This window comes from Drosophila mojavensis, unplaced genomic scaffold (assembly GCF_018153725.1).
Source record: "Drosophila mojavensis isolate 15081-1352.22 unplaced genomic scaffold, ASM1815372v1 contig_108, whole genome shotgun sequence".
Taxonomy (NCBI): Eukaryota; Metazoa; Arthropoda; class Insecta; order Diptera; family Drosophilidae; genus Drosophila; species Drosophila mojavensis.
In genome coordinates, this window is record NW_025318636.1 from 1,374,042 (window position 1) to 1,392,612 (window position 18,571).

General features: G+C 38.6%; 1 protein-coding gene across 10 annotated transcripts in view; it reads left to right on the forward strand.

The window, feature by feature from the left end:
- The window catches only part of LOC6578211, a 75,412-nt gene that overhangs the window by 37,713 nt on the left and 19,128 nt on the right, over positions 1-18,571 (forward strand). For 6 of the 10 annotated variants that reach the window (XM_032728430.2, XM_032728434.2, XM_032728431.2 and 3 more), the window contains 2 exons: positions 9,915-10,125; positions 10,168-10,294. In XM_032728430.2, the coding sequence (XP_032584321.1) occupies positions 9,915-10,125; positions 10,168-10,294 (338 nt within the window). Of the gene's footprint in view, positions 1-6,991; positions 8,421-9,914; positions 10,126-10,167; positions 10,295-10,353; positions 10,574-18,571 lie in introns of those variants that run through there. The other 4 variants (XM_032728433.2, XM_015166099.3, XM_044010360.1 and 1 more) reach the window with 3 other exon arrangements.

Sequence of the window (18,571 nt, forward strand, 5' to 3'; positions counted from 1 at the left end):
TTTGAAATACGCTTTTTACAAAAGTGAGGGTGAGGGGGTGAATTTAAGGGTGGGGGGTAAATTTTAACAAAAACCGAAATTGTATAAATTGCATATAAGCATACATTGAAAATTTGGAGACTCTAGCAATAAAGGTGTAGAAGATATAATTTTATAACTGGTTTTCGATAAGGTTTTTATCGATAAAAAAATATCGGGATGAGTTATCGATTTTCAATGATAAACTTGATATGCGCGCTGTAATTACGGACATTAAAAAAAAAAAAAATTTGAAGTCTCTAGCTCTTATATCTTCTGAAATCGACGCGTTCATACATACGGACAGACGGACAGACGGACAGGGCCAAATCAACTCAGCTCGTCGCCCTGATCAAGAATATATATACTTTGTGGGGTCTGCCACGCCTCCCTCTGCCTGTTACATACATTTCAACAAAACCATTATACCCTGATTTCCCATTGAAAATGATAAGATAGATATCTATTTATGTAATGAAAATTTTTATTGAGTATCAAATACTCAGAAAACACTACATTTCATCCGATGACTTTAAAAGATTTGAAATTTCGCAATCAGTTTTTTGTAGTAATTTGTAGAGAACATACCCAGCAAAATATCGTAATGCATTTCCATTAAAAACATTTTCAATATTTGCAATGGTTGCATCTAATGATAATTCAACCTCAATATTTGGTTCTTGATCTACAGATGAATTCGTGGCACACTGACATGAGATCTTCATCTTCAATACAATTTCTAGATATAGAGGCAGATGTCAAAATTTTCATTGAAAGCATTTTAGATATAATAGAATTAAATTCAAAAACTGTTGGGTTAGTATTGGTTGCCCCTCGACTTCTAATTAAATAAAATAAATTTTCTAAAGGGCCTTGGTTTAGTTTGGATGTGGCAACAAAGAAAGTATCACTGCTGTCATTCCAAATATTTTCCGCTAAAGCAATTACAGATGAGATTGTAGTGATCATCCCATCAATACAATATACTTTGTATGGATACTTCAGGTCATGAAAATAATCTCTCATTTCCTGAAGATACTCATGGACATTATTGTTTTTCCTAAGTGCGCATCTATACGGATTACTATACGAATTACTAACATGACTGTTTAAACAATCGAAAAGGGTATTAATTTTGTCAATAAAGATAGCTGTTGCAAGAGCACTATCTTTACAATCAGTAAACCTGCCTGAATCTACAACTGTGCGTATCGCAGCAGCTACACTGTGGCTAAAAACTTGGGTGGCAAATTTGACTTTCATTTTCTCAAAACAATTTGGACTGACATGTTTTGGAGTCAATTTCGGACCTAGGCGCGTCAAATTTTTAGTTTCAATTTCATATAATTTTCTTATTATACTCCATGAAACTGTGCCCTGAGGTGTGGAAATATTATGCTTATTCTCTTAAGAATATTTCTTAGCGATTTAACAAGATTTCTTTATTGTTGACAGAAAAACTAGGATTGTTGATGCCTATGCCCCATCTATCAAAACCGGCCCTATTATTGGATCCCTGATCGCAAACAACGGCTTTGACATTAAGCCCCAATGCTTGCGATAGTCCAATATTTTCTTCAAATTTTTTTTTAGGTCAGTATGATTTATGCCACGAGCTGAAACCGTATAGCTTAAAACATACTTCCAGTTGTCAAACAGCCCCCTAGCAAGGAAAACACAGACTTGCTGTCTTAAAAATTTAGTCCTTTTTATGCCATCGTTTTCAAATCCCTGTATCTCGTCAATAGATGAATTATACTGAAGACCTCTCTTTACTTTAATTTCATCGCAAACTAATACGGTATATTTTTCCTTGGCGCTCATTTTTTCGACATCGCCCTTCAAGTTTTCTAATAGCTCTGGATTAAATTCAGGAACTAAATTTTTTTAAATCGCCCAGCGATTTAATTGTTTCTTACACGGGAGTCTTAAATAAAGAACATCCCTAAGGTAATCATATGTCCTAGCTGAGTAGAAATGAATATTTTGCGAAATAACTCTTTCAGTGCTGTTATAAACCTGATTTTTTTTTTTAAACATTTTACATAAGACCTTTGATTGGTCTGAAACGTGAGGTAAATTGTTAATTGTCGTGAAGATATTAACATGCTTTTTCTCCTTTCTGGCTCTTTGGTAAATGTTTCTTTACCTATGAGCATTTCTTAAAGATGAATACCTTTTTTTCAAATTAGAATTCTCTTTCTGTACATTCTGAAGAGCTACTTTCATTTCATAATATTTTTTCCGATAATATACTTCGTTTTGCTCTCTTTTTAAACAATTTGAGCCAAACGAAGACCTACCGGAGCTTAAATCTTGCCACAATTGATTTTTTAAACTATTGTCAAAGCACAAAAAATTCTCCAAACTTTCTTCCTCGTCACTTTGATTTTGAATGTTGCTGATCTGATGCTGATGTTCTGGGTCAGATGGCTTCACAAAGTCAGCCACTAATTTGTCTAAACTTTTCCTTGGATAGCTATAAGGAGTAATATATTCTTCCTGAATGTCTATCGTATAAATGTCATCACTTACGTGAGCATTATTATTTGAAAGAAAGTTTGACTTGTACAAATTTAAGGTTGGGACTGCATTAATTAATTAAAATTAAAATTAATAGAGCTTTTTCTATAGCTCGCACCACACGTTTTAATAATGCATTTATCTCCACTTCCTCGTGATTTCTTTAAAATATTTGTTTTAGGCATAGTTTTGAAAAAAAAAAAAAACTTATATAAATATTGGCACGATTCTTAACAATAGCAAAATCACTTAAATAATAATTAAATACCGTTTAACACTCTCTCTGCAGATTTAATTCCAAATCGCTCGCACAATTAAAAGCCCGTGGCAATCACAAGCCAATGTTCACGTATTATTACAATATTCCTCAGGCAGCAAGAATAGTTTCCCATACTAGCACATACATAATAGCTCATACATGTACATGTAAAACGGGACGGTAACTGACGATTGACGAAAATACTGAGAAAAAATTGACTTTCGCGCCGCACGCACACAAAAACCCATACATGTAGCAAGGGACTGTAAATGTGTGGGTGTACATTCTCGTCGCGAAGATGTATTCCTTATGTGCACAACAGCCTGTGCGTGCAAACACACATACATATGTACGTATAAATGTACATTTATAAATTTATTTTCCAATGTTATTGAACTATCTTTGTTTTGAATTGAAAAATGGGAAATCAGGGTATAATGGTTTTGTTGAAATGTATGTAACAGGCAGAAGGAGGGATGGCAAACCCCACAAAGTATATATATTCTTGATCAGGGCGACGAGCTGACTTGATTTAGATCTGTCCGTCTGTCTGTATGTCCATATGTTTGAACGCGTCGATTTCCGAAGATATAAGAGCTAGAGACTTGAATTTTTTTTTTTTAAATGACCGTAATAAAACGCGGATGTCAAGTTTGCTTTTAAAATTCGATAAATCATCCCGTTATGTTTTTATCGAATAAAAACATTCAAGTTCAAGTCAGATGCCACTATAGCTGATTGTGAATGATTTTTCATAATTTTTAATTTCTCAAATATTCAATATAATATGTAGATCATATGCTGAAAGTTTCATTAAATTCCGTTCAGTCAAAAATTAATTAAAAATTATCAAATATTTGGCCAATTAACAAACGCACGTGTAGCAGCTACAACAGCATCGTATACGTGTGCACACATACATTCAAACTTCGTTGCATGACGCTCGATTGAGAAGTCGCGGTTCGAATCCCGATCGGTGCAACTAATGTTAATTTTTTTAATTGTTTCAAAAAATTTTTATATTTTCATAAATGAGTTTTCTATTTAATTTATATTTTTAAATACATCGAAATTGAAATTTTAGCCATACTAAATGGGCATTTTTATACCCTGAACCCATTTTCAATGGGAAATCGGGGTATAATGATTTTGTTGAAATGTGTGTAACAGGCAGAAGGAGGCGTGGCAGACCCCATAAAGTATATATATTCTTGATCAGGGCGACGAGCTGAGTTGATTTGGCCCTGTCCGTCCGTCTGTCCGTCTGTCTGTCTGTCTGTCTGTCCGTCCGTCCGTATGTATGTACGCGTCGATTTCAGAAAATATAAGAGCTAGAGACTTCAAATTTTTTTTTAAATGTCCGTAATTACAGCGCGCATATCAAGTTTAACATTAAAAATCGATAACTCATCCTGATTTTTATATATATGATAAAAAACCTTATCGAAAACCAGTTATAAAATTATATCTCCTACACCTTTATTGCTAAAGTCTTCAAATTTTTATACCCTGAACCCATTTTCAATGGGAAATCGGGGTATAATGCTTTTGTTGAAATGTATGTAACAGGCAGAAGGAGGCGTGCAGAAGGCAGAAGGAGGCGAGGCATGAAGCATTGCTTCGCAAGCACTGTGCGCTACCTTAGCCTGGGACAGCTCGTCTTCTCATTCGCTCGACTCTGCGGAGCTCCATCATCACTGTGGCCGCGAAGGTGCTTGTTAGTTCCCAAGTTTCCTCCGATTCCAGCATGGCGTTGACAATGTTGTCCGCTCTGATGGAGCGGCCCACTGCCTCTTCCAGACGACGCCTCTCCTCCCGGAACCGTCCACATTCGAAAAAAATGTGGTTGACGTCTTCCACATGCCCTCGCTCGCACCAGGGGCACTCGTCAGATTCCTCGTGGCCAAAGCGCTTCAAATAGCTCCGAAAGCATCCATGTCCCGAGAGGATCTGCGTAAGGTAGAAGTTTACCTCGCCGTGTTTGCGGTTGACCCATGGTTCAAGCTCCGGGATGAGCTTGTGCGGGCGGTGCCCTTTAGCTGACCTATTCCACTTTCATTGCCATCGTGCTATGCTGTTCGCCCTGATAGCGTTGAGACGCGCAGGCGCGTGCGAATTCCGCTCCATTGGTTCTTTTGGGTTCGCTGCACTTCTAATGGGCCTCGGCTTTTTTGAGGGAGTTTTCCTCTGTTCGTATGCCTGTGTGTGCGTGCGTGCGTGCGTGCGTGTGTGTGTGTGTGTGTGTGTGTGCGTGTGTGTGCGTGTTTCTTGTGTAAGCTGAAAGACGCGAAAAATTATTGAAATAGCTATTGCTCCAACGGTTCAGGGGATCTCGTAGTCGAGCAGTCTCAACTATAGCTTTCTTACTTGTTATACTCTGTACCCATTGAAAATGAGAAATCAGGGTATAATGGTTTTGTTAAAAGTATGTAACAGGCAGAAGGAGGCGTGGCAGACCCCACAAAGTATATATATTCTTGATCAGGGCGACGAGCTGAGTCGATTTGGCCCTGTGCGTCTGTCTGTCCGTCCGTCCGTCCGTCTGTATGTATGAACGCGTCGATCTCAGAAGATATAAGAGCTAGAGACTTGCAATTTTTTTTTCCTAGGTTCGTGTATATCACGCGCATATCAAGTTTTTCTTTGTATATCGATAACTACTCCCGATATTTTATAATCGATCAAAAACCTTATCGAAAGCTAGTTATTAGTATTTCAAGTAGTAGAGACGTGTGCGTTAGAATGTACATACATTTTCACCATATGATTACGCCCTGAAAGTTTCATTAAGATTGTACGTCTAGAAATTAAATTATTCAACAAATAAATTCTTATAATGTTGCCCACACTACAACGCAGCCCAAGCGGAGTCGCTGCTGACTGCGCAGTTAGCAGAGTGCGTTCTAATACGTGCGTGTGTATGTATGTGTGTCGAAAAGAAATGCAGACTGATTAGAATATCAGATTAGAGGGTTCAGGGTATCTTCTAGTCGAGCAGTCTCGTCTAGAGTCTTCTTACTTGTTATATTTATTAAATTTATGAAATAATATTAAAAAGATTCCTATTTGAAAGAATTGTTTTTATTTAATTGATGACTTCGATAAGCAAGCACACGATCATTGTTACAAAATAAAAGGTACATAATAGAAATGCGATTCTGCAATTCCAACCCTAAATCGGTCAACCAATTCTAAGTTGAGGTAGACACACGCCAATGTTCATGTCACATTTACATACGCACGCACATGTAAAGGCCCACAGCATACAAATGCTTCTACAAGTGCTATTCCATAATTGTGAGCATCGCATCCCATGCGAACACACACACAATCAAATGGATACATGTACAAGACCGACCAAATGCAAATGCTGGGCTCTAAAATTGCTACAGGATGAAAGAGCTTCGCACCCTGTCATACATATGCTCATACATGTACTAAGTGTGCAAGTGTGGCTTGCCCGTCGCGAAATCATATTTTTTATGCGCATCAACACTCTCATACCCTTCTCAAAAATAATCATCGAAACGTTTACAGTTTGTTTGCATGAGCGTGGCAAACGCTTTAAAGATTTCGGTATACTCTTCGCTGAAAAGGAAAAGGCTGGGATCGTCGCGAACAAAAATTTCAATTTTTGTGCGCCGCTGAGAGTGATGATTTCAGCGACCATAGAGAGCGAGAGAGAGGGACTGAGAGAAAGAGAGTAGGCCAAATGGCACATTTGGCTAGTCTATGTTTTCTCTGGTCAGTGCCACTAACCAGACAACACATAGATTAGACATGTAGAACATATTTTTTCAACACCGAAAAATCTGTCTAGTAGGTGCCAACAACTTCGTATTCACTCGGCTCTAAAAGTTTTATCAAATATGCCAAAAATTTCACGATGTGTGGTTGAGTGATGAGTTTAAAGAGTGGATTCGCAAGGATGCCACAAACTTAACAAGGACCTATTGAGCCTATTGCAAGTGCACTATTAACGCGAAGCTTTATGATATGCGCCACCACAAAAAAAAAAAAAAAAAAAAAAACAACATATAAGTGCGATGGGTGCGTGTGCAAAAAAAAAAAAACAAATAAATTGAATATCTATATAATTACATATATATAATTTTAACTAAATTTGGCAATTTAATTTAGCAATTTTAATAAAGTTTTTAACAATTTTAGCAACTCTTTTTGAAATTCTAGCAATTCTTGCCCTCAAAATTCTGGCAGCATTGGTTGCACGATTGAGTGATAGTAGGTTATGCAAAGAGATCAGCTGATTTGCAGCTGTTTAAACCAGCCTACCACACAGCGGTTCGTCGCAGTATCAACGCCTTCCCAACATCTCCAATAAAATGCGTCCTAGCAGAAGCGGGTTTGTCCACAATGGAGGACAGAGTTGCAGAAACAACAGCCCTGCTTATCCCGAAAATGTTCTGCTCACCCAACCTGCTCCTTCAAACTATGGTACGGAAAGCTATAAATCAACGGAGAACCTACCGATACCTCTCCACAATACGCCGATGCGCCGCTCTCTCCAAAAAATGGAATATCCCAACTCCAACAACACCGAAAATCCCCAGCGCCCCTTCATGGCTTCTTAGACAATCCTCTATTAACTGCGCGCTACAGGAATTTCAAAAAATCACACAAACGGGGAAACTTTCTGCCAATTATTTTATAATGAAACAGCCAAGGAATTTTATGTTAATCGAACGTGGATATTCACTGACGCAACAAAATCAGCTGAACTCACTGCATTCGCATGCGTTGACATCAATGGTAAAATTCTATCAGCAGGAACACTACCAGAATACTACTCTGTATTTTCAGCCGAAGCAGAAGCTATTCTGAAAGCCATCGTTTACGCACAAGGCAGAACTGGAAAGTTTACGATATGTACCGATAGCCTATCGACTGTAGAATCTGTCAAAAATCTATCTAACACAAACCCAACAATCGTGCAGATACGGGAAAGTTTAATAAAAACCCCTCTAAAACTTAACATATTTTGGGTTCCCAGCCACAGGGGCATCAGGGGCAATGAGTTGGCTGACAATGCAGCAAAAGCAATGTCAAAGTATCCCACAATCATGATACTCCCTTCAGCGGAAAAAGATCTGCGAAAAGTTATTCTCAAACAGCTCCACTCGCAAAAAATCGAAATCTGGGCTAACTTTCATCACAGATACAGGAACTGCAACCCAAATTTGGAGAAAGTCAAGTTCCCTATCAACACATCCCGAACGAAAAACACTATTTTCACCCGCCTCCGGATAGGACACAGCAGTGGCACCCACAGCCATGTACTGTCAGGAGACCCAAAACCGAACTGCCACTTATGTGGTCTAGAGCTCTCTACCGCACACCTGCTGGACACCTGCAAAAAATTAGTTAGCATTAGAAAAGCTCATTTTCCAAATATACTTACCCTACGTCACAACAATAAATATAAATAAAATATATAGATATTTACAAGATTGTAATTTAACAAATAAGATATAATCCTACATAGAGCCGAAGGCCTGGTCGCTAGCGCTCTTATTATATACTTAGCTTTAATATTCTTGTGTATTATAGCTAACTTTGTAAATAAATAAATAAAACGAGCTGGGCGGCTAATCACAAGTTCTATATAGATTTACGCATCAGACAATATAAAAGTTTTTGCTAATTTTTATATTCTGAGTCGTTTTCTAGGCAGTTATTCAGCACCCAATCCCTTGACCACTTTTACTTTCGCGCAGAATGGCTTTAATTATATTATCTTAGCCTTTAATTTTTACAACTAAATAGCTACTACTAAGTACTACGCATTACTCATCACTAAAATTAGTGGTTGACCATTTTAAAGCTATTTTCTAATGAAATTCCACTTGGTGGATCTCTGCTGAAGTGCCCGCCAAGCTTCAGCTAAGATAACAGAGCACAATCTGAAAATTTGACGTCACAAGAGAGCTGTTAATTAACATTAAAAGTAACGGGACTGATCTTTGTGAAACCTTTTGGGTCTTTTAACAGTTGGCTCTCAAAAGATTTGAGTCAAATCATTAAGCTCAATAGCGCACAAAAACTGAAGATTGTTCGCGACGATCCCAGCTTTTTCCTTTTGAGTGAAGAGTATACCGAAATCTTAAAAGCATTTGCCATGCTCATGCAAAATGTTTGAGTTGTCATTATTATTTGTGGGAAGGCTATGAAAGCGTTTGGTGTGCATAATGAAAATGTTTTCGTGTCGAGCGTGCACACACACACTGTCGCCTGCTACATGTACTATGAACACTTGTGTGTGAGTTTTATTAATAAAAAGTTATTAAACAATACCTAAATCTTCAAATCGTTTGTCATGCTCATGCCAAAGTTTGCGTTTTGTTTAATAAATTTTCTAGTTGTTCATGAAACTTTTAGATTGTGATTGTATCATTAAATTGCTTGGCTGTGCCAAAGCATAATTGACTAGTGTTTGAAATACGTCTAATACAAACATATCGGTGAGGAGGTGGATATAAAGGTGGGAGTGAATTATAACAAAATTCGAAATTCTATAACGTACATATGAATTTACTTGTACAATTTGGCGACTCTAGCTGTAAAGATGTTGGAGATATAATTAATTAGCTTATTTTCGATAAATTTCTTAATCGATAAAAAAAATAACGGGAAGAGCTATCGATATTTGGAGGTAAACTCGATATCCGCGCTAAATATACGGACATTTAAAAAATGCAAGTCTCTAGCTCTGATATTTTCTGAGATCGACAGGGACAGACGGAAAGACGGACGGACAGAAATACGGACAGGGCTAAATCGATGAATTATGATGTTCCATTTTTAATGGGTTTAGGTCCTGCTGCATCGTTGTATATTTTGACACTAATATTGGAATATATTCTCGAGTTTACAGTTCAGAATCAATTAGGAATATATTCTCCACTTTACAGTCCAGAATCAATATAGAGTTTGCAGTCCATTAGGAATATATTCTCGAGTTTACAGTGCAGGATCATCTAGATATTGCGGATCTGGCTACGGTGAGCTGTGAATGAGTATTCTGCAGTCGGTAACGCCGGACTTCTACGTTCTTATTTATTTTATATGTAACATATGATATATTGATTATTTGTAGGTTTCTTGGATACGGAGAAAAGACTTCCAGTTGCTCACAGTCGGCTTATCAACACATAGCAGTGACAAACGATTTTTAGTTGAGCATACTCGTCATATGGGCCATTGGTCGCTGAGAATTAAGGCCGTCAGGGAAGACGACAAGGGATTGTATGAATGTCAATTGTCGATTTACCCTACACAATCAATTTTTATTGAATTAAAAATAGTTGGTAAGTCTATATTGATAAACAAATATCGCAAATAAAACTTAGGTTTTTTATTTACAGAAGCAGTTGCGGAAATATCCAATACTTCTGATATTCTTATTGATGAAGCTTCCACTCTTCAGCTGCAATGTAAGCTTAAGGGAGCTACAGAAAACCCATCTTTCGTATTTTGGTAAGCTTTAACAGTTAAAAAGTTAATCTGAGGATTTAAAATTCAAAATATAACTACAGGATTTATATACATATGTCAAAGCAGAAACACAGTTTCCCTTAGCGCAGCGAGTTTCGGTGGCCGTCCAGTTATCAAACGATTCTGAATTCTTTGTCTCACTAATTTCTTGTGCCTACCACCGAACCACACTCGACGACAGCTACATACGCTGTCGTCCCGCTACAACGGGACTTTTCCAGCCTACAAAGCATAACCGACCAGCCACGATACGTCCAGTCGCGAAACACACAAAATAGCAAAACCATACACATTCACATGCTCCACTCTAAATACTCTTAACAACTTCACCATACATGCTGCTCTCGTGTGAGACCAAAACAATCACCATACCCTGTCATAGTATTCGCATTCTTTGTTCAAGGGAATCGAACGCACATATACATATTTTATTTATTTCTTAAAGCTCTTGACAAAAACCAGAGTCAATTTAAATTAAGACAAGTAAGAAAGCTATAGTCGAGACTGCTCGACTACGAGATCCCCTGAACCCTTGGAGCAATAGCTATTTCAATAATTTTTCGCGTCTTTCAGCTTACACAAGAAATACGCACACACACACACACACGCACGCACGCACACACAAGCATACATACACACACACGCATACACACACATATACACACACACACACACACACACACGCATACACACACAAACGCATACACACACAAACGCATACACACACACACATACACACACACATACACAAACACATACACACACAAGCACCCACGCATAAACATGCATGGGCTGCAGTGTTGGCTTACTATGAGAACTTAATTGTTTAATAACTTTTTTTGTGGACATACGATCTTCATAAACCTTTCAGATTATGATTACAACATGGATATGCATGTATTTGCCAAAGCACAAGTCTCTAGTATTTGAAATACGCCTTTTACAAAAGTGAGGGTGAGGGGGTGAATTAGGGGTGGGGGTTAAATTTTGACAAAAATCGAAATTGTATAAAATGTATATAAGTATACATAAAAACATTTGGAGAGTCTAGCAATAAAGGTGTAGGAGATATAATTTTATAACTGGTTTTCGATAAGGTTTTTTATCGATAAAAAAAGATCGGGATGAGTTATCGATTTTTAATGATAAACTTGATATGCGCGCTGTAATTACGGACATTAAAAAAAAATTGAAGTCTCTAGCTCTTATATCTTCTGAAATCGACGAGTTCATACATACGGACAGACAGACGGACAGGGCCAAATCAACTCAGCTCGTCGCCCTGATCAAGAATGTATATACTTTGTGCGGTCTGCCACGCCTCCTTCTGCCTGTTACATACATTTCAAGAAAACCATTATACCCTGATTTCCCATTGAAAATGGGTTCAGGGTATAAAAAAAAAGTACAGAATATAATTTCAATAGTAACACCGACCCAATGGGGGTAATTTATTTGCCAGTCTGGCCAGCTATGCCCACGTCTCACAGCCAAATATGGTCAGTGATACTAATGAAGCTATAAAAAGAAAGTGTCAGTAAGAAAACTTAAAAAAAAATATATTAAATATAGATTTATTAACTGTATCTTACATAATAATTAAAATAATTCTTTAGAAAAAAATAAAAATAAAAATAAAAACAAAAACAAACAAAAAACAATAATAAAACAAGTAAGAACGTTGCAGTCGGGCGTTACCGACTACGGAATACTTATTCACATCCCATCAACAGTTTAGTAGTTAAGTTTCGCTCTAATACTGTAGAATATACAGATTTTTCCGATTTGCCACGCACCTACTGGGCGTAAGCTTCTCATTTTTGGCCAGTTCTTAGAACGAGCAACCGGTAACCTAAATGCAAATTTTGAATTCTTACGCTCAAAAAATGTGAAAATTACAGGGTATTTTTTGATATGCCAAGCCCCTAAAGAGACGTAAAAATTATTTTTTGGGGCATCGATAGAGGAGGCTACCAGTAACTCAACAATCAAAATTTGAAGCTTCTAGCTATTATACTTTAGGAGATATAAACTTTTGCGGTTTGTCACACCCCCTGTGGGAGGACATATATCCGACAAAACTTTTTGGTCTTGGGTGATCAGCCCGAGTATATATACAACATTTGAGGTCTCTGGCATCAATAGTGTCCAAAATATAGCAGAATTTGAAAAATCACTAGATCTTCAGGTCCGATTTGCCACGCCCCTAATGGGCGTAGGCTTATAATTTTTAGACTTTATAGAATCATAGCATTAGCTGACCTGCAAAATTTCAGCGCTCTAGCTGTAAAACTCTTGGAGATGCAGTTTTATCCGATTTGCCACGCCCCCAATGGGCGGAGATATATCCGCCATAGCTCGTGACCTACATACCAAATTTCAGCTTTCTAGGTCCTCAACTAATGTGATTTCTGGCATATCGGAAAATGCATTTTCCGATTTGCCACACCCATAGTGGGCGGATCGGGAATATTTTAACACTTTATAAATCGGAGATATGTGTATGTGTTCCAAATTTCAAGTCTCTAGCTTCAATAGCGCCGAAATAGATTGCGCTCATACGGACAGACGGAGAGACGGACAGACGGACGGACAGCAAGACGGACATTGCACAAAACCAATATACTAATTCCATCTGTCCGTCCGTATGTATGAACGCGTCGATCACAGAAGATATAAGAGCTAGAGTCTTCAATTTTTTTTTATTGTCCGTATTTACAGCGCGGATATCGAGTTTATCACTAAAAATTGATAACTCATGCCTTTTTTTTATCGATAAAAACCTTATCGAAAATCAGTTTTAAAATTATGTCTCCTACATCTTTAGAGCTACAGTCTCCAAATTTTTAATGTATATTGATATGCATTTTATACAATTTCTGTTTTTGTTGAAATTTACCCTCCACCCCCATATCCAGCCCCTCACCCACATATTTATAAAAGACGTATTTAAAAACTAGAGACTTGTGCTTTGGCAAGTGCACGCATATTGATGTTATAATTATGATCTAAAGATTCACGCTTCAAGTTTACATATGAGTAAAATTGTTTGGAATCTCGAGCAAACTGACATTTGCAACGTATAAGATAATTCTCATAACAGCTAGAATTCAAAAGATTGAAGTTTGACTTGGCAATGGAATATTTGGACCAGTCAACACTTGAACCAGACTTTTTATATTTTTTAAAACATTTAGTTTAGTTGGTAACCAAGGTGGCTTATTTCAAACAGGCGCAGGGGCGCTAAGTACCGAGAACCAGTAGGAGAACTGGTGTTGGGGTTATGTTATTAACAGAATGCTGTTAATAGCATAACATGATATGGTGCGTGAGAAGCAATTCTTGTCAATAGGATCTGGCATTAACAGTAACTATTACCTAAATTCTACAGCTTATAACTACCAATTATATTCTACAAATTATAACGATTACCATTTACATGCTACAAATTATAACTCTTACTTATGTTTATCGAAATCAAACTATCCCTTATATTCTACAAATTATAACGATTACTCATATTCATTAAGATCAAACTATCCACTATATTCTACACATTACGGCTGCTATTTACATACTATCAACTATAACTATTACTTATGCTCTACAAATTGTATCGATTATTATAGCTGCTGCTTATGTACTACAAATTATACCTATTATTTACATTTATCGAATTCAAGTTTTACCTTACATTCTTCAAATTAGAGCTGCCACTTACATATTATAAATTATAACTATGACTTATGCTCTACAAATACGACTGTTACTTATGTTCTACAAAGGCGGCGATCGGCGAGCAGCCTCGGCTCGGCTGTCGGCGGCCTTGCCCTCTTCACTGGCGGTCCACGGCGTCGGGATGGCCCACCTCTGATTCTCCGTCCGCTGAGCTAACGCGGCCCTCCGGCTCCGATGGGGTCGGCGAACCAGGAGAGAGGATGGCTACTCTACGTACGGCGGATTCCTCTGCACCCCAGGCACTCGTATGTACATCGTCGTACAATAGGGCCTCATTATCATGAGGGAACGTCTCCGCCTCGTCGCTACTGGCGTCCTCTACGCGCTACGGTCTGCGTTTCCTCCCACCCCTCGTCGCTGCTTTCTCTGCAAATCGGAACATTAATAATCGTTCTTTCTCGAGTCTCCTCTTAACTAAAATGTCTTCTCAGATTAGTGCGCCCCGCTCGGGCGAGGCGAACTACATGGGGAGAAAGTAAGTGGATGACCAGTAGGGACCATTAAGTTCGGGTGCAAATCTCGCCGCAAAGCCCTCCGCTGCGCAAAGCCCTCGTCCCACAAACTTTGGTGTCCCTTGATGTATTGCACCATCATAGTCTTCTATCGGTGGGATTTTCCTGCGGGGAGTATGGAGCTGTGATCTGCAGCTCTACCCCCAGGGATTCCATAAACGACTTGAAACTTCTGCTCGCAAACTGTGCGCCATTATCACAGATGAGCATCTTGGGCACCCCGAACCGAATCAAGATGCGCTCTCTGAACGCCACCTGCAGCAGCGCGGCGGTGGCCCTTCTCAGCGGCACCAGTTCCACCCACTTGGCGAACGCGTCGTGAAACACTAGCAACATTGTGTTTCCACGTTTCGAGCGAGGTAGGGGACCCACGAAGTCCGCACACAAAACTGCTATGCTACCTGCCTGGTCAGAAACTGCCCCGCCGGCTTTTGTTGCTCACTCTTGAACTTCTGGCATACCTCGCAACGTCTCACATATCTGGCCGCATCCCGAAACATCCCTGGCCAGTAATATATCTGCGCCAGTCTCATTGCCGTCTTCCTCACGTCTTGGTGTCCCGCCGTGGAAGCATCGTGGCACTCTGGCAGTACCCTACCTATCTGGTGGGCGGGGACATACAACTTCAGGAATATAATCCTCCTCTTCCTTGATCCTCCCTCGCATCCTCACTATCCATTTGCAAGGGGGAGTGCCCTCCACTATTTGCTGACAGCGTTCCAGAGGTTGTCGAGAGAGTGCGTCGGCCACGACATTTAGTTTCCTCCGTCGATAGTGGACGCCAAACTGGTATTGCTGTAATTCCAGCGCCCATCTCGCGATCCTGCCGTGACTACGTCGAACCTGTAGCCTCCAAGTAACACCGCATCTTCCTGATCGCCCAAACGATCACGAGGCACTCCTTCTCCGTGGTTGAGTAGTTGAACTCCGCTTTCAACAGTTTAGGGCTAGCGGAAGCGATCACCCGTTGCTCTTGAGTGAGCACTGCGCCCAAGCCGTAATCGCTGGCGTTTGCTTGCAGCACGAACCTCGTCGAAAAGTCGGGACACGCTAGCAACGACTCATCCTGCTTTTCGCCCCACGCCCATTTTTGGCCCTTCTTGAGGAGTCTCGTCATCGGATCCACCAGCGACGAGAAGTTCGGCACAAATCGTCTGCACCACGACGCCTAGGCACTGTCGTAACTTCTTCAGAGTCGCGGGCGCCGGGAAACTCTGGATTACCTGAAAAATATTCAAAACTCTAAAAGAAGCCAATTTAAAAACCCAAGTAGATAAATGTGACTTCCTAAAAAAAGAAACGCAATTCCTCGGTCATATCTTGACCACTCACGGCATTAAACCGAACCCAGATAAGGTAAATATTATTCAGAACTTAAAATTACCCAAGACTGTAAAGCAGATCAAGTCATTCCTAGGAATGCATTCCCTTTGTCAAGATATCTGAAGAAAAACAAAACGATCAACACTGACGACCCAAGCAATATAGTAGCATTTGAAAAGTCTAGAACATTAGTTACAAATAGTCCAGTTCTACGATACCCTAATTTTTCCAAGAAGTTCACTATTACTACAGATGTCAGTAATTTCGCGGTGGGAGCAGTCCTTTCTCAAGAAAGCCACCCAGTCGCACGACGATTTACTCTAAAGAAGAGGGTCAGGGTTTCGACATGTCTATACAGCAATTAACAGATGTACAATGTACAATTAATTTTTATAGGAACCGAAACCACCGTACAGGTGTTTGACAAAAAGAGAATTTACATTAGCAAGAAAGACGTAGAAGACAACCAAGCAATAAACATCCTCCGACGTGAAAAACCAACAGGAGAAAAGGAGTTTTTTCACACCTCAGTGACCACGAGTTCTACCAATTACAAAAAATAATAGCAAAAGAATACACTTCCAACCCAAAAATAAAATTTGTAAGGTGCACTAGGTTCGTTAGGGATATGAACTCTGAAGATACCCAAATAGCCGTATTTCATAAAAACTAGAGTGGCAATTGCGGGATAGTTGCAACTTATCAGAAGTTCAAACTAAATTTACCACCCCAACTTTAAGACCCATATCCATAGAATAATCAATAACTGTGACGTTTGTAGTGCTGGGAAACACGATAGAAACCCCATAAAAAACCTATTTTTATCTAACAGAAACACCAAGAACTTGCAATGAGATACTACACGTACACATACGTAAATTCAAAACAATCCTTTACAATATTCATTGACAAATTCTCAAAACACGCCACTTGCTTCCCACTAAACGATAGAAATAGCGTCACAATCGTAGAACACATTCAACAATTCTTGTCAATAAAAGGGAAGGTCCATAAGTTTGTCCTCGACAACGAACTTAACAGTCTTAACGTCAGGGAATTTCTAGAAAAAGAAGGTATAAAATACCATTCAACAAAGCCAAGCAGTCACACTGGCAATAGCGATGTCGAAAGACTAAATAACACACTAACAGAGAAAATTCGTACACCAAACATAGAAAAGACCCATAATCGAACAAATGGCGAGAGCTGTATATTTTTACAATAACACATACCACACCACCTCGAAATCCACACCATTTGAAGTACAAAATCGCAAAGTAGATCACTTGAAATTGTACGAAAGATGTCAGCAGAAAAATCCGAAAAAATAGCAAAACTAAACGATAGTAGGTAAACTTACATAAAAAATAGAACAGAGGGATTTATTAAAAATTATAAAAACCTAAGACACAAAGAAGAACCCAAATTCAGAAAAGCAAATTTACAAAACCTCCAACAAACGTTAAAAGACCTACCAAATTTTCAGGTAATAATAACAATCATCATCATGTACCTGTAATGATTAATATAACCCCAATCTAAATGGTTCTACATATAATAAACACACAAGAAATATTAGAATTAACAAACATAATACAGAATAATACAAATATTTTAGTTAAACAAAACAGACATAGGCTAGACGCAGAAATAGAAACCATAAGAATTAAAATAAGATTAATAACCCCAAACCCACTAACAAGACAGAAACGCGGTCTCATTAACGCTATAGGAAAAACTCAGAAGTGGCTCACCGCCCTCATGGACGATGATGATAGGGAAACTATTATGAATCATCTCCTTAACAATTTAGAAATCGAACATAATATAATAAACAAGTAAGAAAGCTCTAGTCGAGACTGCCCGACTAAGAGATCCCCTGAACCCTTCGAGCAACTGATATTTCAATAATTATTCGCATACACACACGCACACACACAGCCATACGTACGCACGCATAAACACGCATTGGCTGCAGTGTTGGCTTACTTTGGGAAATTAATTGTTTAATAACTTTTTGAGGGTGGACTATCTTCATTAAACTTTCAGATTATTAATGTAACATAGATATGCATTTGCCAAAGCACAAGTCTCTAGTATTTGAAAGACGCCTGACGGTGAGGGGTAAATTTTGAAAAACCGAAATTGTATAAAATGAATAAAAGTATACATATAAAATTGGGATACTCTAGCCTTAGAGATGTAGGAGATATAAATTTATTACTGGTTTTCGATAATGTTTTGTTGAAATGTATGTATCAGGCAGAAGGAGGCGTGGCAGACCCCACAAAGTATATATATTCTTGATCAGGGCGACGAGCTGAGTCGATTTGGCCCTGTCCGTCTGTCCGTATGCTTGAACGCGTCTATTTCCGAAGATATAAGAACTAGAGACTTGATTTTTTTTTAAATGACCGTATATACAGCGCGGATGTCGAGTTTGCTTTTAAAATTCGATAAATCATCCCGTTATGTTTTTATCGAATAAAAACATTGAAGTCCAAGTCAGATGCCACTATAGCTAATTGTGAATGATTTTTCTTTTTTTTTTAAATTTCTCAAATATTCAATATAATATGTAGATCATATGCTGAAAGTTTCATTAAATTCCGTTCAGTCAAAAATTAATAAAAAATATTTGGCCAATTAACAAACGCACGTGCAGCAGCTACAACAGCATCGTATA